Raw genomic sequence first — 27,940 nt, forward strand, 5'->3', positions numbered from 1 at the left:
TTTTTGTTCACGTCTCTCCCCTATATTTTTTACTGAGTGTTTCTTTTCTCCCAATTTTTTATTTCTTTAGGTTAGAGATCTGGGTCCCTTGTCAGTAGTATACATGGAGAATATTTTCTCTGTGTTTGTCAATTGTCTTTAGACTTTGTTTATGTATTTTATTTAGCCATGCAACTAATTTAAAAAAAATTATATAGGCAAATTTACTAAGGAACTTAAGTCTTCATTAAAATGTTTTCCCCTACACTGAGATCAAAGAATTCACCTCTGTTTAATTCTAGTACTTGTATGGCTCCATTTTTACATTTGAATCTCTGATCCACGTAGAGTTTATTCTTAAGAATTGTATGAGACCCAGGTCTCATTTTATCTTATTTTTTTAATAAGACCCAGAACCAGGATGAAGGGGAACCCTGTTTAAAGAAGGGAAATGTAAAAAAAAAAAAAAAAAAAAAAAAAAAAAAAGAAGGGAAATGTACAAAGGTAAAATGTGCACTTGTTAGACTGTCTGAGACTATTTGGTTCTGCAGCAGAAGACAGAAAAAAATCCAATGGGATATGTGAAATGCATAAGATGTGTTAAAATAGGTATAAGTAGTGGGGTGCCTGGGTGGGTCAGTTGGTTGAACATCTGACTTTGGCTCAGGTCATGATCTCATGGTTCGTGGGTTCGACCCCACGTCAGGCTCTCTGTTGTCAGTGCTGAGTGAGCTTTGGATCCTCTGTCTCCGTCTCTCTGCCCCTTCCCCGCTCATGCTCTTTCTCTCAAAAATAAATAAAAACACTTAAAAAAAATAGCTGTAGGGGCCGCCTGGGTGGCGCAGTCGGTTAAGCGTCTGACCTCAGCCAGGTCACGATCTCGCGGTCCGTGAGTTCGAGCCCCGCATCAGGCTCTAGGCTGATGGCTCAGAGCCTGGAGCCTGTTTCCGATTCTGTGTCTCCCTCTCTCTCTGCCCCTCCCCCGTTCATGGTCTGTCTCTCTCTGTCCCAAAAAAATAAATAAACATTGAAAAAAAAAAAAAAGAAAAAAATAGCTGTAAGTAGTTAGTGGGTAGAACATGTGTGTGTTAAACATAGAATGGAATGGAGAGAACAACAGTATTCATGAAATAATAAATATACTCAAAGAACGTAGGTGCTAAATGTTCATAGCACATAAAAGGCATTTGATGCCCAAGATGTACAATATAAACAAAATATACACAAGCACTTAATATTTATGAGGTCTTAACTCAGTTACTCATTAGTGATAACCATTCTGGCCCATGCACCTTCTACCCAACACACACACCCCTAGACCAATAAAACCCATAATAGACTAATAGGCAAGTTGCAGCTTTTGGCTAAGTGTGCTTGTCCTGAGTCCTTCCCACAGAGGGAACAAGTGTGAGTCATTGATTGGCTCAGGGCACCTTCCATCTGTGAGTCCCTTTGCTTGAGTCACAACTCTGGTCCGTCAGATAGATGTGGCAGATAGATGCAGGATGTGTGAATATTGCACGTGCCAGGACTTAGGTAGCAAAAGGTGAGCCTTATGCTTCACTTGTACCATTTCTTAAAGGCATGTGCACCTGCCCTATCTCTTTCCCCTTGCTCCTTGCTGTGTGTTTTAAGTTGATATAGCAAACTGTGTGATCCAAGCATTGAAAGAACCACTCATCCTTCCTTCAGTGTTTTGACATACCACCATCATCAAAGCTCCATATGCACTAGTGTCTGTTGCTGGACTTTTGTCCATTCCACTAGCCTACTTCTTGGTTCATGCACCAGCACTCGTTTTATTGAGGCTTTAAAGTGTATTTTAGCATCTAGTAGGGCAAATCCTCACTGCAGAGTTTTTCTGGCTATTCTTGCATGATTGTATCCACTGCCTTACTCCTTAAAGTCCGGCTAGATGTTTTTCACTAGTTAATTCATAAATCAACTTGAGAAGAACTATCACCTCTAGGATACTGAGTCATCTTATCCAAGAACAGGTGTTGTTTATAAATGATGCTGGGTAGTTGAGACTCCATGTACAAGGGAGGATGGTATAGTTTGAGAACAAAAAAAGTGATGTTTCCTCTTGATTTGCAGATATCGATGAGTGTGAGACTGGTCTGGCAAAGTGCAAGAAGAAATCCTACTGCAGAAATGAAATTGGAAGTTACTACTGCAGCTGTGTCCCAAATTCTGTCTTCAACTTTGTGGCTGGCTTATTTAAATTAGATTATAAAGAGTGTTATGGTAAGGATTTCCAAATACTCTTTCCACTGTGAAAAAGGAGGGGTGAGGGAAGACTTTGAAAGCTCCATTCATTTCAGGCCAGGGTAAGAGAACAGATATGTCCTGGCCCTCGTCCTGCATCCCCCCCTGTTGTCCCTGGTAATCTTTTCTCAGAAGGCACCACCCAAGCCCCCAGCACCAATCGTCATCCCTGTGTCGCTGCCTTGTAAGAGTAAGTCTCCTGTCTGGGTCTCTTTCCTGGGCTTCCAAAATGACATCTCTGATTTTCTGCTGGACTTCCCGACTTGTTTCTCCTCTGCTTTACTTTATTTTTTTAAATTTTTTAATGTTTATTGTTTTTGAGAGCAAGAGAGACACAGAGCAAGCAGGGAAGGGGTATAGAGAGAGGGAGACACAGAATCTGAAACAGGCTCCAGGCTCAGAGGTGTCAGCACAGAGCCCAACGCGGGGCTCGAACTCATGAACCGCGAGATCATGATCTGAGTCAAAGTCAGATGCTCAACTGATTGAGCCACGCAGACGCCCCTCTCCTCTGCTTACTTTAAATTCAGTTTCTATATTTATCTGTCTACATACTAAACCCTGCAAGTTCACATGGACACCTCCAATTCCCATCCATCAGGGCTTGCTCTAGCCTTCCCTCTGTCCTTTGTTGTAACTTTCTCTGACACAAGAACCTGGCTCTCGCTCACCAGAATATGCTCATTCTTGTTTTGAGTTCAATACATTGGACTTCGGACTCTACCACTTAACCAGATGACTTTTGCGTAATGCCCTAACTTCTATATGCCTCACCTGTGAATGGGAATAACAATAACAGCTACTGTACGAGTGATGTGTTGCTGCATAGTAAATTACCCCAGTGGTCATGGCTTAAAAGAACACCTATTTTCCTACAGTGTATGTAGGCCAGGAATCTGGACATAACTCCCTTGGGCCCTCTGTTCCAAGGTTTCTCACAGCTACGAAGTGTTAGGCAGGGATGCAGTCTCATCTGAAGGCTCATCTGGGGGCGAATCTGCTTCCAAGCTCACTAATGTGGCTGCTGGCAGGATTCAGTTTTTTATTTTATTTTATTTTTTTTAATTTTTTAACATTTATTTACTTTCGAGACAGAGACAGAGCATGAATGGGGAGGGTCAGAGAGAGAGAGGGAGACACAGAATCTGAATCTGCTCCGGGCTCTGAGCAGTCAGCACAGAGCCCGACGTGGGGCTCAAACTCACGAACCGTGAGATCATGACCTGAGCCGAATTCAGCTGCTTAACCGACTGAGCCACCCAGGCGCCCCATGGATTCAGTTTTTTAAAGGCTACTGAGTTAAAGGCCTCAGTCCCTTTCTGGTGGCTGGTGAGAAGTTGTCAGCCTCTCTGGCTTGCTTTGCTATAGCAAGCACATAAGAATAGCTGGAAAGAGAGCGCAAATGAAAGAGAAGTTGAAGTCTTTTATGACCCAGTCTCAGCAGTGACATCCTATCACTTTTGCTGAGTTCTATTCATTAGCAGGGGTCTGATCAGGGGAGGAGGGATCCAAATGGCAGAGATCACTGAGAGTCCCTTCAGACACCTGCTTATCTCATGTACTGGGTGGAACAGAATCTCTCCAAATTTATGCCTATCTGGAACCTAGAGACATGATCTTATTTGGAAAGAAAGTCTCTACATATCTAATAAAATCAAAATGAGGTCGTACCAGATGAGGGTGGGCCCTTAATCCAATATGACTGCTATCCTTATAAGAAGAGGGAAATTTGGGGGTGCCTGGGTGGCTCAGTCAGTTAAGCACCTGACTCTTCATTTTGACTCCTGTCATGATTTTGTGGTTCATGAGAGCAAGCCCTGCACTGGGCTCCATGCTGACAGCACAGACTGCTTGGGATTCTCTCTCTCCTCCTCCCTCTGTCCCTCCCCCACTCACACATTTTCTCTCTCTCTCAAAAACAGATAAACTTTAAAAAAAAAAAGAAAGAGGGAAATTGGATGTAGAGACACATACACTCAGACATGCAAAGACAGACACAGAGGCTGGGGTTCTGCTGCCACGAGCCAAGGAACAGAGAAGATTGCAACCACCAGAAGCTAGAAGAAGCAAAGAAGGACCCTCCTTAGAACCTTCAGAGAGAGTGTGGCCCTGCCAATAACCCTTGATTTTGGACTTTTAGCCTCCAGAACCATGAAAAAACACATTTCTATTGTTTTAAGCCACCCAGTTTGTCGTACTTTATCACAGCAGCCTTAGGAAACTAACACACCTCACCTACCCATTTTGATTATTAAGATGTGTAAAATACTCAGTTCAGTGCTAGGTACCTAGGAAGGCTCAATAAATATTAAGTCACATGACCCTGTTCTGGAACCTTCTGTGTTTCTTTACACGAAATAGTGTGTATTAAGGCACTTTATATACCATGTCGTGTATACAACTGCCCGTACTATTATTGCTTCTATAATATTAACCCAGTTAATACCCATTCCTTCAGGAAGGAAGCCTTCTCTACACCCCACATGTGCTGGAGCTTCTCTGTGCACTCCCAAGATATCTCATCCTATTAAGAACATGCTGGTACCTTGCGATGACTTACTCATTTTTTTCCATCATTAACCTAGTGACTTTCCCACCAGACTTCAAACTCCTTTGTCTCCTTATCAACTTCTACCCATAAGGTTCAATACTGTTCTTGGCTTTTAGTAGCTGTGCAAAAAATACTATTGACTGAATTACTGAACTGGAGGCCCACCCTAAGTCTCTTTTAAATTCTACTGTAGAAGATATTTGGGACTTCTTAGAGGGGGCTTGGGCAAGGATGGGAAGCATCAGAGAAAGACCCAACTTGAGAGTGTTTGGAAGAGAGATGTGAGCTAGGCATGTTATCTCCCACATCCCACTCAATGGCTACTTTTCTTTTCAGAGGCCACTGGTGAGGAGATACAGGTCTCAAGGGACATTCAGGTGAGTGAGGTGAAGCCTAGGTCTGGGAGACATCTGGCCAATCTTTCCATGTTATTCTCTCATTTAAATAACTACCATGGTTCCCTCTGCCATTTAGGACACGCCAGCTGTCACATAGGAACGATTTTGTCCTCTCTCCCAGGGTACATCAGAAAACGTCTGGGGACATTTCTGATTGTCACAACTAGGGTGCTACTGGCATTGAGTGGGTAGAGACCAGGCATGCTGTTATGCTCCATTATCTGGTCCCAAATGTTAATAGAAATTGAGAAGCCATGGGAAAGGCTTTGAGTGCCTCAGCTGTTGTTCAAAGACCAGCACCAGACATCTCGAGTTTCATTCCGCCCCTATCATCACTTCCATCCCTGTCTTCCTCTGTAAAGCACTCTTCATGAGTTTCAGACACCTCGCCCTTTATTTTTTTTTTAATTTTTTTTTTCAACGTTTATTTATTTTTGGGACAGAGAGAGACAGAGCATGAACGGGGGAGGGGCAGAGAGAGAGGGAGACACAGAATCGGAAACAGGCTCCAGGCTCCGAGCCATCAGCCCAGAGCCCGACGCGGGGCTCGAACTCACGGACCGCGAGATCGTGACCTGAGCTGAAGTCGGCGCTTAGCCGACTGAGCCACCCAGGCGCCCCCAGACACCTCGCCCTTTAGGCCCTTGTGCTCCCATAAATACAATGGAGTGAACGATTCTCCCCTCACAGGGCTGTGCATGATAAATGCGAAGACAAGCTCCAGGTTGAAAGCACAGAGCTTTGCCTTCTAGGCTCACCCCACCACACTCAAGTAAATTCCTGCTTTCTTAAGTTCTAGTGCAAGTCTACCTAATTAGCTTTGTTTCTTTGCAAGGAAATTCTGATGAACAATGGAAGCAAAAATCACATTGCAAAAGTGGCGACCCAAGTGCTCCAAGACATGGAACTGATCGTATGGACTGAGGCTTCAGCTTTTCCAGGAAAGTATGAGAATTCTACGCTTGGCATAGGTAAGAAACAGAGCATTTTCCTTATGACCAAAAAAATTTTATGAGCGTGATCTTTTGTCAGACTTTGTGTTTATGTGTTTATGTGATGTGGAGAATTCAAGGGATTTTTCCCAAATGCAGACCTGCTCCAAAGTGACTTTTCTGGGAAAACTTTTAAATGTTTAGCTTCCCTTGCTTAAAAAAAGTAAGTCCCCCCCCCCCCCATTACCAGGTACTCCAGTATAAGATGATTTAAAATTTGTGATCTTTAAATATTTTTTTTCAATATATGAAATTTATTGTCAAATTGGTTTCCATACAACACCCTGATCTTTAAATATTGTATGTAAAGTCTGAGCTTGCTCACCCTAGTTCCAGCTTCAAGAAGCATGGCCATCTCCTCTCTTCCCCTGGGTGGCTGTGGCCAGTGCGTGCTGCTTAGGTCATTTTGACCATCTCATCCCTATCAGCCAGAGATGTGGAAGGGAGTGCCATCTGGTCTACCTTGCACACAGAAAAGGAAATCACCAGTAGGGTGCCTTTCAAAGAAGGGAGTTAGTTCTTCAACAAATTTCATATGTGTGAGAAGTGAACAAAGCAGGACTCTCTTAATGTTTCCAGTTTATGAAACCAAGAGGTGCAATGACACAAGTGAGAAGACGCTTCTGGAGGCTGGAAATAACACTATGGATATCAACTGTACTGATGCTTTCAAAGGAACCATAGGAGGTACTGTGTTCAAGTTGGATTCTCCTGACCTCCAAATTCTAGGCACTGTTGTCTCATTTCCAGGTGGCTGGGGCAGGAGGTGGGGACTTAAAGTTTTTGAGGCAGGGGGGACTCTACATGGTGATCACTAACCAGGCAATTTGAGGGACACACTTGGTGTGTGTACTTTATGACACACTGAGGTTCATACAGGTGTCCTTATGCTTCCTTAAAAGGGACAGGCTGATGTATGCTTGGTTTCCATATGATGGTCTGAAAAGACAGCACTTGCGGGTGGCAGATGATTGTTGCCTTGAACGCTCTTTCCCTTGAGAAGTACTTTATAATCACCCTATTTTAAATTGTCCCCCAGTCTTGCTCTGTACTACAAGTTGGCAAACTTTTTCTGTGAAAGGACCAGGTAGTAAATTTTTTTTCTCAAGTTTTTGTTTAAATTCCAGTTAGTTAACATATAGTGTAATATTAATTTCAGATGTAGAATTCAGTGACTCATCACACACATGCCCAGTGCTTATCACAAGTTTCCTTCTTAATCCCCATCACCCATTTAACCCATCCCCCTGCCCACCTTCCTCCATCAGCCCTCAGTTTGTTTTTCATAGTTAAGAGTCTGTTTTATGGTTTGCCCCTCTTTTTTCTTTTTTCCCCTGTATTCATCTATTTTGTTTCTTAAATTCCACATGAGCAAAATCATATGGTATTTTTCTTATTCTGGCTGACTTATTTCTCTTAGCATAATACACTGTAGCTCCATTCACGTCTTTCCAAATGTCAAGATTCCATTCTTCATTCTCATAATATTCCATTATATATATATAGTGCAATTGCTGGATTATAGGGTAATTCTACTTTGAACTTTTGGAGGAACCTCCATACTGTTTTCCAAAGTGGCTGCACCAATTTGCATTCCCACCAGCAGTGCAAAAGAGATCCTCTTTCTCCACATCCTCACCAACATCTGTTGTTGCCTGAGTTGTTCATTTTAGCCATTCTGACAGGTGTGAGGTGGTATCTCATTGTGGTTTTGATTTGTATTTCCCTGATGGTGAGTGATGTGGAGCATCTTTTCATGTGTTTGTTGGTCATCTGTATATCTTCTTTGGAAAAATGTCTGTTCGTGTTTTCTGCCCATTTTTTAACTGAATTTTATTTTCTGGGTGTTGAGTTTGATAAGTTCTTTATAGATTTTGGATACTAACCCTTTATCTGATATGTCATTTGCAAATATCTTCTCCCACTCTGTAGGTTGCCTTTTAGTTTTGTTGATTGTATCCTTGCAGAGATTGTATCACTGTGCAGAGATTTTTTATTTTGTGAAATCCCAATAGTTTATTTTTGCTTTTGTTTCCCTGGCCTTGCTTAGGCAAGGTGATCTTTGTTATAACTACTCAAGCCTGACGTTGTAGTGGGAGAGCAGCGATAGACAATATGTAAATAAAAGGGCATGATAGTGTGCTAATAAAACTTTATGTACAACAACCAGTAGTAGGCTGGATTTGACTCTCAGGTCATAGTTTGTCACCCCTCCTTTATTCCATCATCTTATTTAAATTTCCGCACAGAATCCACACTATGTAATATTTTCTTAATTAGTTTGTTGCTCATCTCCTGCTATAATATCAGCTCTCTGATGGCAGGAACTCAGCCTCTTTTCTTCATTGTTGTATCATAATGCCTAAAACACTATCTGGCACACACTAGATGCTCAATAAATATTTGAATGAACGAATGAATAAATTAATGAATGAATGCATGAAAAAATATTTCAAAGAGAAAGACCTGGTTCTCTGGAGAGAGTGAAATACCAGCTGCATGTTCTTCAGAAAACCCCCAGCTTTCCACAGTGATTAATCTTCACTCCTTATTATGAGCTGTCTGATGGAGAAGGGAGAGGGAAAAGATCTTAAAATGAGTTGATTTTTTAAATGGAGTAAATAATAATATAGGTGGTAAGTGGATTTGACTAAAACTGGGATGGTGGCTGATGAATAATTGCAGTTTAAGAAATGTTACATCATGTGGGGTACCTGGGTGGCTCAGTTAGTTAAGCGTCCAGCTCTTGATTTCAGCTCAGGTCAAGATCTCATGGTTCATGGGATCAAGCTCTGCATCAGGCTCTGTGATGGCAGCATGGAGCCTGCTTGGCATTCTCTGTCTCCTCTCTGCCCCTCCCCGACTCATGCTCACATGCACTCTTTCTCAACATAAATAAAGAAACCTTAAAAAAAGAAATACTACATCATGCTACGGAGCATCATATGTGCATTTACCTTCTGTGAATTAAATTATTTTTGCATGAAAAAAGGAGGGGAAGAGGATGGGAGGGAGAGAAAGAGAGAGAAACAGAAAGAGGGAAGAATGAGAGAATGAATTAAATAGAATGCATCATCCTGCATATCTTCCCATACTTTTCTAAATTGGATATCCCAGAGTGAGCTTGAGATGGACAATGGGAAGGTGTGGTTTTCTCATCCTACCTGAGTGCCACCTGCCTTTCTGAGGACAAACATCTGACCTCATGGGTCTGATTTTGATATCTAAGTGCTCATGTATATTTTTACAATACATCACTGGATATGTTGCATGTATATCTCTTGTGTGTGGTGCATTATAATATGTATTAATTATGTATGCATGTGTATTAATATGTACTACATATACAAAGTGCTATACCCGAAACCACACATAATGTATTGATGGGGCAACATAGGAGCTTTCCAAGGGCAATTTTGACTGTATGTAACGTTTGCCTTATGACTCTCACACAAGATACTAGTGTACCAATTTCCCATAATATGGATGCTTTCTAAAGCGATTTCTCTTCTGTTTTCTCAGATAGAAGTGCAGTTGCACTTATCACTTATCAATCTCTTGGGGATATTCTGAATGGATCTTTTTTTAATGATGGAAGAGGGACACAGGAAGTGAAACTGAACTCTCGTGTCACAAGTGGCACCATTGGTATGAAGGAAAAAGTATATCTCTCTGAACCTGTGTTCCTGACCTTCCAAAATATACAGGTGAGCAAACTCCAGGGCTGGATCTCTGTGCATTACCTCAAAGAGGTATGTTATTAGGGTTCTGGCAAGAAACTGAATCCAACTCTGCTTATTCAGAGTTAAGAGAACCAACAAGAAATGTTAAGGCACCCAGAGATTGCCACCAAGGGAAGTTATTATCATATTTAAGCCTAAAAAGGCAATGGAAGGGTGAGCATTATTGAGCCCAAGGAAAGCTGGAGGGTTGCCCTGCTGGAGATGGAGGCATCCTGGAACAGAAGAAGCATCTAGCAAAACACCTGACCTCCTCCTCCTTTCATCTAAGGACTTCTCACTGGTACCTCTCACTGGTTGTCCCAACGACAAGGAACGTGGGTAAAGCAGTTCATAAGGGTCAGTCCCTGGGGCTCTGAGATGACCAGAGAATGGCAGAATAAATGAAGAATAAACCCCAGAGTAAATGTGGTCATATGAAAGTCTTCCCCACAAGTGTTCTCCATGATAGGATTTTCTCATTCCAGTTTCCAAAGCAATGCATCCATGACTAACCTATAAAATTGAGATAATCAAACCAGAAAGAGCTCTACTCTCATGCTATTCTCTTTCCAGCCTGGTGGTGCAAGAGCAAAATATTTCTGTGTCTCCTGGGATGCATCAGAGGAGGGGGGCGCCTGGTCAATGGAGGGCTGCTCTCATGTGGACAGCAACGATTCACACACCCGATGCAAATGCTTCCACCTTTCCAGCTTTGCTGTTCTCATGGCTCTTGTTCCCAAGGTACCAAGATTCATGGCCCCCTCCTGGAGTCTGTGTCCTACAAAGGGTGAGGTCGTCCTCTCCATGTCTTAGAAAGAGACTCTAAGATAAGGAATCAAGTGGCAGTGGCTCCCTTGAGGGGTAATTCCAGGAAGCACCAGTAAAGGGACTGGGCAAGTGAAATGAGAAAAGAAAAAAAATCAAGCCAATGTGGACAGCATTATCAAGCCAGTCACCACTGTGGGCATCTGGAACTTAATTCCTTCTGGAGTATTCTGGGAATCAGTGTAGGAGACAACCTGAGTCATCCTAACTGAACAGCGGGAGAGCAGGGGTATTTATACACCACCTCCTCTCAGGCATTGGTTGAAAGCTGCACCCAGGGGTTGTTAATTCTGGCATTTCCATGGGCATGAGCAGAGTAAGCTCAAGCTATCAGATAAAGCCTTCAAACATTGGACAGTTGGGTTGTCAGCCCCTGTCAAACATTGGACAGTTGGGTGGAATCTAAGGTGATCTGGAATCAAACATCCGTTACTCTGCAAGCAATAGTTACAGCTGGTCAGATGGGAAGGAAAGCCACTGACTGTCACTAATGAAAAAGCATAGCTCCTTCAACTTCCCAGGTCCCAACTACAGCTACGATAAGCCACGTTTAAAGAAATTTGCCTAATTTCTTCCCCTATTTCTTTTTAGCTCTCATTTATTGAACAGTTACTGTATGACAACCATTATATTGCACATTTAAATGCATGACCTCATTTTATTCGCTCAACAAATTCGTGTATGACTGCTTACTATATGCTAGATGCTGTTCTGGGCATTGAGGATACAGCAAAGAACAAAACAGATAAATCCCAACCTTCACAGAGATGGCTTTGGAGAGCCCTGTTGTCCAATAGGATCACCAGCCACATGTGACTATTGGGCACTTGAAACGTGGCTAATGTCACTGAAGAATCAAATTTTTTTTAATGTTTATTTTTGAGAATAAGAAACAGTGTGAGCAGGGGAGAGGCAGAGAGAGAGAGGGAGACCCAGAATCTGAAGTAGGCTCCAGGCTCTGAGCTGTCAGCACAGAGCCTGACATGGGGCTTGAACCCACAAACTGTGAGATCATGACCTGAGCTGAAGTCAGCTTAACCAACTGAACCACCCAGGTGCCCCCCAAATTTTTAATTAAAAAAAATTATTTTAGAGAGTGTGTGAGCAAGGGAGAGGGGCAGAGAGAGAGAGAGAGAGAGAGAGAGAGAGAGAATCTTAAGCAGGCTCTGTGCTGAGCATGGGTCAGGGCTTGATCCCATGACCCTGGAGTCATGACCTGAGCCAAAATCAAGAGTCGGATATTCAACTGACTGAGCCACCCAGGTGCCCCTCCCTAAATTTTAAATTTTATTTAATTTTAATTTATTTAAATTAAGAAGCAGTGTGAAATGTTTTTCCATTAAACACAACTTCATTGGCAGGACTTCATTTCACTTCTATCATCAAAAACAGTAGGATCTGGGGGTGTCTGGGTGCCCCACTTAAGCGTCTGACTTCCCTTCAGGTCATGATCTCACGGTTCGTGGGTTTGAGCCCCGTGTCAGGCTTTGTGCTGACAGCTCGGAGCCTGGAGCCTGTTTTGATTCTGTGTCTCCCTCTTTCTCTGCATGAAATACACACTGGATTTTGAAGACTTAATGTGGAAAAAAAAGTACCAAAGATCTCAATAATTTATTTACATTGACTGTAATTTAAACTGATTACACTTTTGCTGTATTGATCATATTATATATACTACATTGGACTGATAATATTTTGAACACACACTATTAAATTAATTTGAGTTGATTCTTTGCACATTAAACATTTTTTTAATGTTTATTCATTTTTTGAGGGGCGTAGAGGGGCAGAGAGAGAAGGAGACACAGAATCCAAAGCAGTCTCTAGGCTCTGATCTGTCAACACAGAACCCAATTCAGGTCTCAAACTACACAAACTGTGAGATCATGACCTGAGCTGAAGTCAACCTTCAACTGACTGAGCCACCCAGGCGCCCTCTTTTCACATTTTAAAATATATGGCTACTGGGGCGCCTGGGTGGCGCAGTCGGTTGAGTGTCCGACTTCATCCAGGTCACGATCTCGCAGTCCGTGAGTTCGAGCCCCGCGTCTGGCTCTGGGCTGATGGCTCAGAGCCTGGAGCCTGTTTCCGATTCTGTGTCTCCCTCTCTCTCTGCCCCTCCCCCGTTCATGCTCTGTCTCTCTCTGTCCCAAAAATAAATAAACGTTGAAAAAAAAATAAAATAAAATATATGGCTACTAAAAAGATTTAAATTCGACATGTGGCTCACATATTTCTGTTGAACAGCACAAGGCTAGTGGTTTTGGGTTTTCAATAAGCTTGTGTGGTAAATGCACCCATTTTGAAGATGGGAATATCAACTCTTAGATTAAGTCAGTTGTTGGAGAGACTGAACTGGGACACCCATATAACTCTCCATCAGGCACATAAGCACAGAGCTGGAAACTATAACAGATTCTTCACTTTGGCTCATAGGTGGATCCTGTGCTGACTATGATCACCTATGTGGGGCTGAGCCTCTCTCTGCTGTGCCTCCTCCTGGCAGCCCTCACCTTCCTCCTGTGCCGACCCATCCAGAACACCAGCACCTTCCTCCACCTGCAGCTTTCCATTTGTCTCTTCCTGGCCCATCTGCTCTTCCTAACAGGGATTGACCAAACTAAGCCTGAGGTAGGTGCTATTTTGTCTGTTGTCATAATCAAATCTAGCCATTTTGTCTTGAGGAAGGATGGGGAGAGAGACAAGAGTCAGCAGTGATAGCATTGGGGGAAAAAAACAACTTTCCATTTCAATTCTCCTCATCTGTAACTCTGAATAAGACCGGTACTTTCTGAGAAGCCATTTAGCAAGCTGATAGAGAGTCAGACTGATAGCATTAACCAAGGTAACAGTAGCTGCTGTAACAAAGAAACTCCAAAATGTTTGTGGCTTAGCACAAGAGTGGTTAATTTCCCACTTATGTATCCACAGAGGGTGAGAAAACTGGTTTGAAGGGTGTCTATCCTCCAACCTCAGGCTGATGGAGCCTTCTTTATCTACCATACACAGCTTTCAAGGTCATCCAAGAGTCCCTTCCATTTTAGCCAAATGGAAAGAGAAAAGAACAAGGCAGAGTCCTGTGAGGGAAGTCTATATGGGCCATCTTGGAAAACGGTGCACATCACTTCCCTTCACATCCTATTGGCTAGAAATCAGTGATGTGGTCACACCCAACTAGAAAGGGTGTTGGGAAATGTAGTCTCTTGCTGGGAAGTCCCATCCCAGTGACATGTCTATAGTCTGGAATCAGGAGTGGAGTGAGTCTTGAATTTTGGGTGGACATTGGCTTTGCCACTGTTAGCTTTTGTCTTCATCATGATTACATTCATCATCATATTCAGGAAAAATTGGAGCTAAATGTTTTCCAAATCTCCTTTTAACCCTAAAAGACTATGATCTCACAGCTAGAAGGTTATGAAAGCACTATTTCCCCCCTTCCCAGGGAGGCAGTATATTATTACAGTTAAGAGTAAGTATAGTCTTGGTGGAGGAGCCAAGATGGCAGAACAGCATGGAAGTTTTTTGTGTGTCTCGCGTCCACGAAATACAGCCAGACCAACACTAAACCATCCTGCACACCTAGAACACTGATCTGAAGATTAATACAACAATCTGCACAATATGAACCACAGAATTCAGCAGGTACGCAGCACAGAGAGGTGAACCGGGGGAGAGAGAAGCCACAGAGGACAGGCAATCACTTTTGTGTGCGGAGAGAGGATGGAGATGGGGGGAGAATATGGGGAAAACGCCCCTCCCCAAAAGCAGCTGGAGAGAAAGTGGAAAGTTGGAAACGGCCTCAGGGACTGAACTAAAAAGGGAGAAAGAATAAAGGAGAGGGTTTAAATTCCATTAAGACTGTAAACAGGGGGAGCGCAGAGTCTGAAACTCTGCAGCTCAATACCCGGCGGTGCTCTGGTGGGAAGGGCGAATCCCCAGGAGCAGAGTGGGGCCTGGGAGGCTCTCAGGCCACACAGGGAGAAGTGGCTTCACTGCTGGAAGGACATTTGATAGAGGCTGTGAGGCCACCTGGGCCCAGCAGACCCTGGAGAACGGCCACATTCACTGGTGCTAGAACAAAGTCATTAAGGGTGAAAGCTGGTGCCAGATGTGTGTTGTGATTTTCCATAATCCCTGAGGTGCTGCTGCTACACTGTCTTGTAAACTTTCTCTGGGGTGGGCTGGCACCTGGCCGCAGTCTCTGGGCATCAGCAGCAGCATGGTCCCACAAGTGTTCCTGGATGTGGCCAGCACCCGGCCATTGCTTGGTGAGGGGTGGAGGGGGTCAAAGCCGCAGTCCCTCAGAAGTGGGAGGCCATGGAAGGCAGCTGCATCTGAGACAAAACTTGGGAGGGAGGTGCTGCCTGGGGCTTGGTCATGGACAATGTAAAAGTGGGGAGTGGACAGAAGCCTAGACAAAGGATGGGTGTGCGATTACTGACTGGGGATAACAGAGTTCCGATACTAGAGACTGGGTAGCTGGGTGACGCCATTTTCACCGCTCCTGCGCATGCACATACACACCTACAAGCCCCACAACAATCCACCCCAGTAAGCTAAGCAGTGCCAACTAGTGGAGAACAGAGCCATTACACTAAGCCCCGCCCAACTTGGCCAACCTCGCTCTTCAAGAACACAAGTCTCACCTCCTGCTTAGCTGATAGACTATATAAAGTGCTTCATAGTTCAACTTTTAGGGGAAAATGAAGTAATTTCAGTCATATTTCAGTCTGTTAGTCAGTACAACTATTCAATTTTCTTCCTTTCTTTTCTCTTTTTTGTTTCTTTTTCTTGAATACAGAAAGAAAAAATTCATTTTTATTTTCCATTTTTATTAAAAATATTTTTCTTTATTTTTTTTCTACTATATTTTTTACTTTTGTGTGATTTTTTCAAATTCTATTTTACTTCCATCATTTCATTTTAGTCTACTTCACTGTATTCATTTTTTCAAATTTTCAAATGATTTCCTTTTTCCCTCTCCTTTTTTCACTAATATATCAAGCCACTTTCAACACCCAGACCAAGTACACCTAGGATCTAGCATCATTTATTCGATTTTGTGTGTGTGTGTTTGCTTTTAATTTTTTAATTTTAATATTTTCTTTTTCATTTTAATTTTTTCTACCTCATTAATTCCTTTTCTCCCTTCAAAATGATGAAACAAAGGAATTGACCCCAAAAGAAAGAGCAGGAAGAAATGACAGCCAGGGGCTTAACCAACACAGATACAAGCAAGATGCCTGAACCAGAATTTAGAATCACGATAATAAGAATACTAGCTGGAGTCGAAAATAGATTAGAGTCCCTTTCTGCGGAGATAAAAGAAGTAAAAGTTAGGATGAAATAAAAAGTACTATAACTGAGCTGTAATCTTGTACAGATGCTGCAGCGGCAAGGATGGATGAGGCAGAACAGAGAATCAGCGTTATAGAGGACAAACTTATAGAGAATGATAAAGCAGAAAAAAGAGGGAGACTGAGGCAAAAGAGCACGATTTAAGAATCAGAGAAATCAGTGACTCATTTAAAAGGAACAACATCAAAATCATAGGGGTCCCAGAAATGGAAGAGAGAGAAATAGGGGTAGAAGGGTTATGTGAGAGAAATAGGGGTAGAAGGGTAATCATAGCGGAAAACTTTCCTAACCTGGGGAAAGACACATCAAAATCCAGGAAGCACAGAGAGCTTCCATTAGATTCAACAAAAACCGACCATCAATAAGGCATATCATAGTCAAATTCACAAAATAGACAAGGAGAAAATCATGAAAGCAGCAAGGGAAAAAAAAAATCCTTAACCTACAAGGGAAGACAGATCAGGTTTGTAGCAGACCTATCCACAGAAACTTGGCAGGCCAGAAAGGAGTGGGAAGATATGTTCAATGTGCTGACTCAGAAAAATATGTAGCCAAGAATTCTTTATCCAGCAAGGCTATCACTCAAAATAGAAGGAGAGATAAAAAGTTTCCCAGATGGACAAAAATTAAAGGAGTTTGTGAGCACTAGACCAGCCCTGCAAGAAATTTGAAGGGGGACTCTCTGAGGAGAGAAAAGATGAAAATACATACATACATACATACATACATACATACATACATATATACATACATACATACATACATAAATACCAAAAGCAACAAATATTAGAAAGGACCAGAGTACACCACCAGAAACTCCAACTCTATAAGCATCATAATGACAATAAACTCATACCTTTCAGTACTCACTCTAAACGTCAATGGACTAAATGCTTCAATCAAAAGACTTAGAGTAACAGAATGGATAAGAAAACAAGATCCATCTATATGCTGTTTACAAGAGACCCACTTTAGACATAAAGACACCTTCAGATCGAAAGTAAGGGGATGGAGAACCATCTATCATGCTAATGGTCAACAAAAGAAAGCCCGAGTAGCCATACTTAGACAATCTAGACTTTAAAATAAAGATTGTATCAAGAGATGAAGAAGGTCCTTATGTCACAATTAAGGGGTCTATCCACAAAGAAGACATAACAATTGTAAATATTTATGCACCAAATGTGGAACACCCAAATATATAAATCAATCACAAACATAAAATAACTCATCGATAATAATACCATAATAGTAGGAGACCTCAACACCCCACTCACAGCAATGGACACATCATCTAATCAAAAAATCAACAAGGGTGGGGAGCCTGGGTGGCTCAGTTAGTTAAGCGTCCGACTTCAGCTCAGGTCATGATCTCGCGGCCCATGAGTTTGAGCCCTGCATCAGGCTCTGGGCTGATGGCTCGGAGCCTGGAGCCTGCTTCCGATTCTGTGTCTCCCTCTCTCTCTGCCCCTCCCCCGTTCATGCTCTGTCTCTCTCTGTCTCAAAATAAGTAAATAAATAAACAAACAAACGTTAAAAAAATCAACAAGGAAACAATGGCTTTGAATGACACACTGGACCAGATGGACTTAACAGATATATTCAGAACATTTCATCCTAAAGAAGCAGAGTATACATTCTTCTCCAGTGCACATGGAATGTTCTCCAGAATAGACCACATACTGGGACACAAATCAGCCCTCAGCAAGTGCAAAAAGATCGAGATCATACCATGCATATTTTCAGACCACAATGCTATGAAACTTGAAATCAGCCACAGGAAAAAATTTGGAAAGGTAACAAATACTTGGAGACTAAAGAACATCCTACTAAGGAATGAATGGCTAACCAAGTAGTTGAAGAGGAAATTAAAAAGTATATGGAAGCCAATGAAAATGGTAACACCACAGCCAAACCTCTGAGACGCAGCAAAGACAGTCATAAGAGGGAAGTACATAGCAATCCAGGCCTTACTAAAGAAGGAAAAAAGGTCTCAGATGCACCTTACACCTTAAGGAGCTGGAAAAAGAACAGCAAATAAAACCCAAAAACAGCAGAAGACAAGAAATAATAAAGATGAGAGCAGAAATTAATGCTATCAAAACCAAAAAAAAAGTAGAACAGGTCAATGAAACCAGAAGCTGGTTCTTTGAAAGAATTAAGAAAATTGATAAACCACTAGCCAGTTTGAACAAAAAGAAAAAGAAAAGGACCCAAATAAGTAAAATCAAGAATGAAAGAGGAGAGATCATAACCAACACAACAGAAATAAAAACTATAGTAAGAGAATATTATGTGCAATTATATGCCAGTAAAATGGGCATTCTGAAAGAAATGGAAAAATTCCTAGAAACATATACACTACCAAAACTGAATCAGGAAGAAATAGAAAATTTGAACAGACCTATAACCAGTAAGGAAATCTAATTAGTAATAAAAAATCTGCCAAAAAACAAGATTCCAGGGTCAGATGGCTTTCCAGGGGAATTCTACCAAACATTTAAGGAAGAGTTAACACCTATTCTCTTGAAGCTGTTCCAAAAAATAGAAATGGAAGGAGAACTTCCAAACTCTTTCTATGAGGCCAGCATTACCTTGATTCCAAAACCAGACAGAGACCCCACTAAAAAGGAGAACCATAGACCAATTTCCCTGATGAACATGGATGCAAAAATCCTCAACAAGATATTAGCCAACTGGATCCAACAACACATTAAAAAAAAACTATTCACCACGACCACGTGGGATTTATACCTGTGATGCAGGGCTGGTTCAATATCTGCAAAATAATTAACGTGATTCATCACATCAATAAAAGAAAGAACAAGAGCCATATGATCCTCTCAATAGATGCAGAGAAAGCATTTAACAAAATACAGCATGCTTTCTTGATAAAAACCCTCAAGATAGTAGGGATAGAAGGATCATACCTTGAGATCACAAAAGCCATATATGAAAGAACAACTGATAATATCATCCTCAATGGGGAAAAACTGAGAGCTTTCCCCCTAAGGTCAGGAACAAGACAGGGATGTCATCTAACCACTGTTATTCAAAATAGTATTGGAAGTCTTAGCCTGTGCAATCAGACAACACAAAGAAATAAAAGGCATCCAAATCGGCCAGAAGGAGGTCAAACTTTCACTTTTCACAGATGACATGATACTCTATATGGAAAACCCAAAAGACTCCACCAAAAAACTGCTAGAACTGATTCATGAATTCAGCAAAGTTTCAGGATATCAAATCAATGCACAGAAATCGGTTGCATTCCCATTCACCAACAATGAAGCAACAGAAAAATCAATCGATCCCATTTACAATTGCACCAAGAACCATAAAATACCTCGGAATAAATCTAAGCAAAGAGGTGAAAAACCTATATGCTGAAAACTATAGAAAGCTTATGAAAGAAATTGAAGAAGACACAAAAAAATGGAAAAATATTCCATGCTCCTGGATAGGAAGAATAAATATTGTTAAAATGTTGATACTACCCAAAGCAATCTACATATTCAATGCAATCCTTACCAAAATAACACCAGCATTTTTCACAGAGCTAGAACAAATAATTCTAAAATTTGTATGGAACCAGAAAAGACCCTGAATAGCCAAAGAAATCTTGAAAAAGAAAACCAAAGCAGGAGGCATCACAATCCCAGACTTCAGGCTGTACTACAAAACTATAATCATGAAGGCAGTATGGTACTTGCACAAGAACAGACACTCAGATCAATGGAACAGAATAGAGAACCCAGAAATAGACCCACAAATGCATGGCCAACTAATCTTAGACAAAGCAAGAAAGAATATCCAATGGAATAAAAACAGTCTTTTCAGCCTGTGGTACTGGGAAAACTGGACAGCAACATGCAGAAGAATGAACCTGGACCACTTTCTTACACCATACACAAAAATAAACTCAAAATGGATGAAAGACCTAAGACAGGAAGCCATCAAAATCCTCGAGGAGAAAGCAGGCAAAAACATCTTTGATCTTGGCCACAGCAACTTCTTACTCAACACGTCTCTGGAGGCAAGGGAAACAAAAGCAAGAATGAACTACTGGGACCTCATCAAAATAAAAAGCTTCTGCACAGTGAAGGAAACAATCAGCAAAACTAAAAGGCAACCGACAGAGTGGGAGAAGATACTTGCAAATGACATATCAGATAAAGGCTTAGTATCCAAAATCTACAAAGAACTTATCAAACTCAACACCCAAAACACAAATAATGCAGTGAAGAAATGGGCAAAAGACATGAATAGACACTTCTCCAAAGAAGACATCCAGATGGCCAATCAACACATGAAAAAATGCTCAACTCACTCATCATCAGAGAAATACAAATCAAAACCACAATGAGCTACCACCTTACACCTGTCAGAATGGCTAAAATGAACAACTCAGGCAACAACAGATTTTGGCGAGGAGGTGGAGAGAGAGGAGCTCTTTGGCACTGATGGTGGGAATGCAAACTGGTGCAGCCACTCTGGAAAACAGTATGGAGATTCCTCAAAAAATTAAAACTAGAACTACCCTATGACCCAGAAATTGCACTACTAGGTATTTATCCAAGGGATACAGGTGTGCTGTTTCAAAGGGGCACATGCACCCAAATGTTTATAGCAGCACTATCAACAATAGCCAAAGAATGGAAAGAGGCCAAATGTCCCTCGATGGATGAAGGGATAGAGTAGATGTGGTATATATACACAATGGAGTATTACTTGGCAATCAAAAAGAATAAAATCTTGCCATTTGCAACTATGTGGATGGAACTGGAGGGTGTTATGCTAAGCAAAATCAGTCAGAGAAAGACAACTATATGACTTCACTCATATGAGGACTTTAAGAGACAAAACAACATAAGGGAAGGGAAACAAAAATAATAAAAATAGGGAGGGGGACAAAACAGAAGAGACTCTTAAATATGGAGAACAAACAGAGGGTTACTGGAGGGGTTGTGGAGGGGGGGTGGTCTAAATGGGTAAGAGGCACTGATTCAAGGAATCTACCCTTGAAATCATTGTTGCACTATATGCTAACTAACTTGGATGTACATTTTTTAAAAAAGAGTAAGTATAGTCTCGGGGTGCCTCGGTGGCTCAGTCAGTTAAAGCATCCGACTCCGGCTCAGGTCATGATCTCACAGTTCATGAGTTCAAACCCCGCATTGGGCTCTGTGCTGACATGTCAGAGCCTGGAACCTGCTTCAAATTCTGTGTCTTCTTCTCTCTCTGCCCCTCCCTGCTCTCACTCTGCCTCTCTGTCTCAAAAATAAATAAGCAATAAGAAAAATTTAAAAAGATTAAGTAAACCATTTAAAGATGGTTTGCGTTTCAAATCCATTTTTATTTTTTAGTTGTATGATCTTGGGTGAGATTTTAATCTCTTTGAGCTTTAGTTTCCTCATTAGAAAATGGGCAGAGATTGGCAAATGACAGTGCTGAGGCTGAGTCAGGCCTACCTTCTGTTTTTGTAAAAAAAAAAAAAAAAATCTGTTTCGTAAAATAGTCTTTTTTTTATTGGAACCATAACTACCAATGTCTGAGGGCTTGAGAAGAGAGATGTCCCAACTCAGATAGATAGAGCAAATTCTCTCTTCCTCCATAAAAATTTAATTTAGGCTCTCCATTGATTGGATGATGCCCACCCTCATTGGTTAGGGTGATCTTCTTTGCTCAGTTTACTGATTCAAATGGTAATATATACCTGAAACACCCTCACAGACACACCCAGGAATAATGTTTTACCAGTTATCTGGGCATTTTCCTTAGCTCAGTTGAGTTAACACAAAAAAATTAAGCATCTCACCTACCCAAAGGATAAGGGCCATGGAATATTCATCTACCAACATCATGGATCTGAGGACTGTTTGTGTGGTATTTATTCCTCAGCACTTCTGGCCTGCCCCATCCATGGGGTAAGCATGGGCCAGCAAGAGCTCCCCAAAATGTGTTGCCCATAGGCAAAATGTCATAGGTGTTAGGATTGAAAATGCAGGGGGCATCTGGGTGGCTCAGTCGGTTAAGCCTCCGACTTCGGCTCAGGTCACAATCTCGCAGTTCATGGGTTTGAGCCCATGTCGGGCTCTGTGCTGACAGCTCAGAGCCTGAAGCCTGTTTCAGATTCTGTGTCTCCCTCTCTCTGCCCCTCTCCCACTCATGCTCTGTCTGTCTTTCTCTCTCTCGAAAGCAAATAAACATTAAATAAAAAGAAAATGCAGGTCAACATCCAGGAAATGTCAACTGCTGAGGATCGGATCAGGTGGAGACAACACTCCTAACTCTTGTCTCCCCTGCAGGTGCTGTGTTCCATCATCGCTGGTGTGCTGCACTACCTCTACCTGGCCTCCTTCACCTGGATGCTCCTTGAAGGGCTACAGCTTTTCCTAACCGTCAGAAACCTCAAGGTGGCCAATTACACCAGTGCAGACAAATTCAAGAAGAGGTTCATGTGCCCTTTTGGCTATGGGGTTCCAGCTCTGATTGTGGCTGTGTCTGCAATAGTAAGACCCCAAAATTATGGAACATATGATCGGTAAGAATGATGTGTGCCTTTAGGGTAGAAGTTGTGCCCATGGCTGATGCGAGATCTGAAATCAAAAAACATTTCAGCACATTTGCTGTTGTGAGTTATACATCAAACCAGTCCTTTTTTTTTTTTTTTTTTTTTTTTTGCCAGAATTCTATTTTCTCTTCAAAATTCCTAGAGGAATGGTTCTCAGCATCTTCGGGGTTGGATCCTCTTAACAACTTTGGTAAAACCTAGAGTCTATTTCCCCAAATAGGGAAATGTACCTTTCAGACAAATGTACTTACACATAAAATTTTGAATTCAGTTTAGGAAATTAGGGAGAAAAAAAAGCACATTTGGGAAACTCAGGAACATAAAAGCCCACCTGTGGCCTCTATGTTCTGTAGGATTCTGAAAGAGTAGGTTGAATAGGTTGAGGTTAATCCCCCAAATGTAAAGAGTAAAAACAATAGAAATAAATCTAGAGGTCCTGTTCTGTATCAGAGATAACACAGTATTTTCTTATTCTCCCCATGACCCTGTGGAATCAGCACTGTTCGTTACTTCATACACAGGACACCTGGTACTTAGTCCATCTAAGAAACTTTCTCAAGGTCACAGCTAAAAAGAGAGTAAGTTCAGAATTCCCAAGGCAGCATTTTTAGCCTGACTAAAGAAGTTTAGAAAGCTCCATAAAGTTAGTTGAAGAAGCTGGTATATTGGCAATGGGGCTTAGGTTAGGAAGTAGGTATACATGTACTAAGGTATCATGTACAAAGGTGTCCCTCTTGAAAAAAAGAAGCCCCATCTCCAGCTTGAACCATACATCCTGCCAGAATGATTCTGGAGATACAGTGGCAGGGTAGATCAGGGGTTGGTAAACTTTATAAAAGGCCAAATTGTACCTGTTTTTGTCTCTACGGGTCGTATGGTCTTTGTGGCAATTACCCAGTGTTGTCCTTGTAGTGAGAGAGAAGCCAAGTCATAGACCATATGTTAATGGATGAGTGTGGCTGTGTTTCAGTAAAACTTTATCTATAAAAACATGGGGTGAACTGGATTTGCCCTGTGGGCTATTGTTTACAACCCTTAGAATAGAACTTAAGTGTGGGAGATTTTCTGCCCACTCAGTGTTGGCAATTGCTTGTTAAATTGACCAGTTTTATGCTGTGAGGTCTCTGTTTAGTATAAATTATGCTAACTTTGCCAACATAAGCCATGACATAATAAAAGGTATTTGGGCAGCTGAGTATTTGGTATATGGAACATATTTAATTTGTGTTGGTAGTTTTTATTGCTGTAGCTGTTACTATTTTTACTCTCTTTCTTATAGCAATCATTATTAGGGTACTGTTTATTGAGCCTTACCTCTTTGCCAGGAACTGTACTCAAATTTGTATACACATTATCTCATTTTAATCTTTCCTACAAGATCTATATTAGGAAAACTGCAAAATCCTGATGAAAGAAATAAAAGAAGTTTCAAATAAACGGAGAGATAGTCCATGTTCATGGATAGGAAAACTCAATATTGTCAAGAAGTCAGTCTGTCAGTTCTTCCCAACTTGATCTGTAGATTGAATGCATTCTCAACCACATTCTCAGAAAATTATTTTGTAGATATTGATACAATTATTCTAATGTTTGTACAGAGAAGAAAAAGACCCTAAATAGCTAACACAATATTGAAGGAGAACAAAGTCATAGGAGTGACCCTACCTGACTTCAAGACTTTGCATATAACCACAGTAATTATTTAATCTTTTAATCCTTCTGTTTGCCCCCACTCTACACTTGGGGAAACTGAGGCTTAGAGCACACGGCTTATGTCAGATGAGGACCCATGTCTGATTCCATCTAAAGTCCAGGCTCTGAATTAAATGATTCCTGGCGCTGGTTGGATCTTGCTATAGGAGTCTGAATTCAAGACCTTTGCCTTCTGAGAAATAGCTAATGCACACCTTTCTCTCAACAGCTGCTGGCTCAAGCATGATAAAGCGTTCATCTGGAGTTTTATGGGACCAGTGGCAGTCATTATCTTGGTGGGTGACTAGTGATAGTTATTGATGTGCCTGCCCTGGGTTTAACAAGCATAGTGTGTTTCTTTCTGTTAAAGCAGAAGTGAGGTGAAGATAAGGAAAATATAGTCTAATGTGATTTACCCCTCTTCCTGAAAACACAGTCTTCATATCTCTTTCCCAGGCTCCCTCCTGGTTCACTTGTTACTCTGATGTAATATAACCCTCTGCTGGAGATTCTTCTAAAAATCCCACATTTGTTCACTCAACAACTATTTAGTGGGGCATCTGTGTGGTTCAGTCGGTTAAACATCCAACTTCGCTCAGGTCATGATCTCGTAGTTTGTGAGTTTGAGCCCCGCATCGGGCTCTGTGCTGACAGCTCAGAGCCTGGAACCTGATTCAGATTCTGTTTCTCCCTCTCTCTATGGCCTTCCCCCACTCACACTCTCTTTCCCTCTCTTTAAAAAAATAAGTAAACATTTTAAAAATTTTTCAACAAATATTCAGCAAATATCTACTCTTCATAGAATGATATGTTTTCCTGTTTGTCAGCAAATTCCTGATCACATCATTGTCCTGGTATAGCTATCAAGAGTACTCTTTCACTTTCTAGGTGTCTTGGTTTGAATGATAAATTATATAGTCACCCTAATTAAGCACCAAGTGCCACAAGTTCATATATACACAATGTGCTGTATAAAAGACCAGACCATAGCATAGCATCCAACGAGGCCTGTATCTTTTGGGGAAAGATTCTTAGGTCCAACTCAAACTAGGTTGCATGACCTGGACTCCAGAGAAAATTCCAAGTCAACTTTTAGTTCTGTGTCCACAGATAAACTTGGTGTTCTACTTTCAAATCCTGTGGATTTTGAGAAGTAAACTTTCCTCCCTCAACAAAGAAGTTTCTACCATTCAGGATACCAGGTAAGAAGGCCCTAGAATCCGTGGTATCCACAGATTTTTTCCTACAGGATTACTTTTCTTTCTGACTGGGAATGAATAACCCATATAAAAATCTAATATAAAATATCCTGGTACTTGGTAAAGGGTAAGGGGGGTACAATTTCTAGAAGTAAAAACTATAATTTTCAGGTAGCTTAATGTACTCCTTGATCTCTTTCCTCAACAAATATTCATTGGGTGCTCCTGTGTGTAGCATACTGTTCATATGAAATTCATGCCAAGAGTATCAATATTATCATCTCTCCCCAACCTCGTGAGTCCACCCACTTCTGGGGACTCCATTATCCTTGGGTGTAGACACTCAGTTCTTACTGGCACTGATCTAAATAATTGGAAATAATAACAACTAATATTAACTAGGAACTTGATAGATGATGGGAATTTACCAATATTGTTTCACTGAATGCCTATAATTCCAATCTATGAGGTGGGCATGACTACTATCCCCCATTGATATGAGGAGCAGGTACTCATGTTACCCAAAAGTGGGCAAGAGTCAGGTGCATTGGTGAGTCAGATGAACAAAACTTAAGGAGCATCTTTCCAACTTCAGACCCTGGCTTTGATCTCCTCTACTTATCATACAAACCAACATCTCCTAGCTTTGGTGTTTTCTGCCCTAGAGGGTCAGAGTATCCCCCTTCTTAGTGTTTCCTCATCCTTCTACACATGTATGGATGAGTGTAGGCTCACACCATGTGCATGCACACACTCACACACGTCAGCTGTCCCAGACAGTTGCCATCAACAACCCTTCTATTTGATAAAACACAATTTTCTTGAAGAAGCCCAACAGCATGCTATGATCTGAAGTCATGATACCATCATCAGTACACATTTTCAGTACAACTTTCTAGAAGGCACTTTCCACACATCTTCCAATAGGTTCAGATAAATCATTTCCAAGAATAGGAGAAAGCATTATTCTCAGAAGCAGTGATTGAAAGCATGGGTTCTGCCTCATCTTCGAGTTGTATGACTTTGCATGAGTCTCTTAAGCACATGAGGTGATGCGAAGTTTAAATCAGGTAATGAGTGCAAAGCATTTATCACAGTGCCCAACATATAATGATCAGTTATAGTTATTATTACTCCTGTTCCTTCCCAGAGTCATGACATTTAAAGCCATTGCTCAGCTATTTATACTGGGCTGTTCTTGGGGCCTTGGCTATTTTATGGTTGAAGAGTTCGGGAAGGTGATCGGATCAGTCATTGCCTACACATTCACCATCATCAATGTCCTGCAGGGGGTTTTGCTCTTTGTGGTACACTGTCTCCTTAATCGCCAGGTAAGGCTAATTGTTTTATTTATCACCAGCTGAGTCCCACCATCTTATTGAATGGCTATTCACATTCTCACCCTTTTCTGATCTTTTATATTTGTATCTTGTGGTTGCCTTGATTCTGGGAAAAAGGTTTAGGTGCTGCTTGGGTATGCTGTGTGTTCTGGGTGCATCTGACTAAATTTCACATTCCAATCTCTATCTTAAGAGTGTGCTTTTGTCAGCTGGAGATGACAGAACAAAATATCATAGATCATGTGGCTTGGACAACAGAAATATCTCTTATAATTCTGGAGGCTGGAAATCTGAGGTCAGGGTGACTGTGCAGTTGGGTTCTGGTGAGAATGCTCTTTTTTTTTTTTTTTTTTTTTTTTTTTCAGAAGTCCACCTTCTTGCTGTGTCCTTCCATAGGAGAGACAAGGAGAGAGAGCTTTTATGTTTCTTTTTTTTTTTCAACGTTTTTTATTTATTTTTGGGACAGAGAGAGACAGAGCATGAACGGGGGAGGGGCAGAGAGAGAGGGAGACACAGAATCGGAAACAGGCTCCAGGCTCTGAGCCATCAGCCCAGAGCCCGGCGCGGGGCTCGAACTCACAGACCGCGAGATCGTGACCTGGCTGAAGTCGGACGCTTAACCGACTGCGCCACCCAGGCGCCCCAGCTTTTATGTTTCTTCTTAACAGAACACTAATACTATTGGATCAGGGCTCTACCATTAGGACTTCACTTATTCTTAGTCACTCCTATAAAGGTCATATCTTCAAATACAATCACCTGGGAGGTTAAGCCTTTAACATATGAATTTTAGGAGACACAACTTAGTCCATAGCAGAGCATTTATCAGTCAGGATAAGGGAGATTATGCTGCAGTAACAAATAGCCACCACCCCCTAATTTCAGTGGGTGACAACAATAAAGTTTATTTCTTGCTCATGCTACATAACTGTGTCTTGATCTACATTGTCTTCACTCTGGGATACAGGCTGAAGGGGCAGCCCTTATTTGGAATATTGGTATTCTTGTGGCAAAGGGAAAGGAGATCCTGGCCAACTGTACC

The 27,940-nt window shown here is 41.5% G+C and overlaps 1 protein-coding gene across 8 annotated transcripts in view; it reads left to right on the top strand.

Annotated features, from left to right (window-relative positions):
* The window catches only part of LOC101091924 (putative adhesion G protein-coupled receptor E4P), a 93,090-nt gene that overhangs the window by 13,255 nt on the left and 51,895 nt on the right, over window positions 1–27,940 (top strand). For all 8 annotated transcript variants that reach the window (XM_045044850.1, XM_045044843.1, XM_045044841.1 and 5 more), the window contains 11 exons: window positions 2,077–2,226; window positions 5,135–5,175; window positions 6,032–6,167; window positions 6,768–6,875; window positions 9,711–9,895; window positions 10,484–10,651; window positions 13,172–13,366; window positions 22,402–22,637; window positions 24,589–24,655; window positions 25,470–25,561; window positions 26,709–26,889. In XM_045044850.1, the coding sequence (XP_044900785.1) occupies window positions 2,077–2,226; window positions 5,135–5,175; window positions 6,032–6,167; window positions 6,768–6,875; window positions 9,711–9,895; window positions 10,484–10,651; window positions 13,172–13,366; window positions 22,402–22,637; window positions 24,589–24,655; window positions 25,470–25,561; window positions 26,709–26,889 (1,559 nt within the window). The remainder of the gene's footprint in view (window positions 1–2,076; window positions 2,227–5,134; window positions 5,176–6,031; window positions 6,168–6,767; window positions 6,876–9,710; window positions 9,896–10,483; window positions 10,652–13,171; window positions 13,367–22,401; window positions 22,638–24,588; window positions 24,656–25,469; window positions 25,562–26,708; window positions 26,890–27,940) is intronic.

This window comes from Felis catus, chromosome A2 (genome assembly GCF_018350175.1).
Source record: "Felis catus isolate Fca126 chromosome A2, F.catus_Fca126_mat1.0, whole genome shotgun sequence".
In the NCBI taxonomy this organism is placed as follows: Eukaryota; Metazoa; Chordata; class Mammalia; order Carnivora; family Felidae; genus Felis; species Felis catus.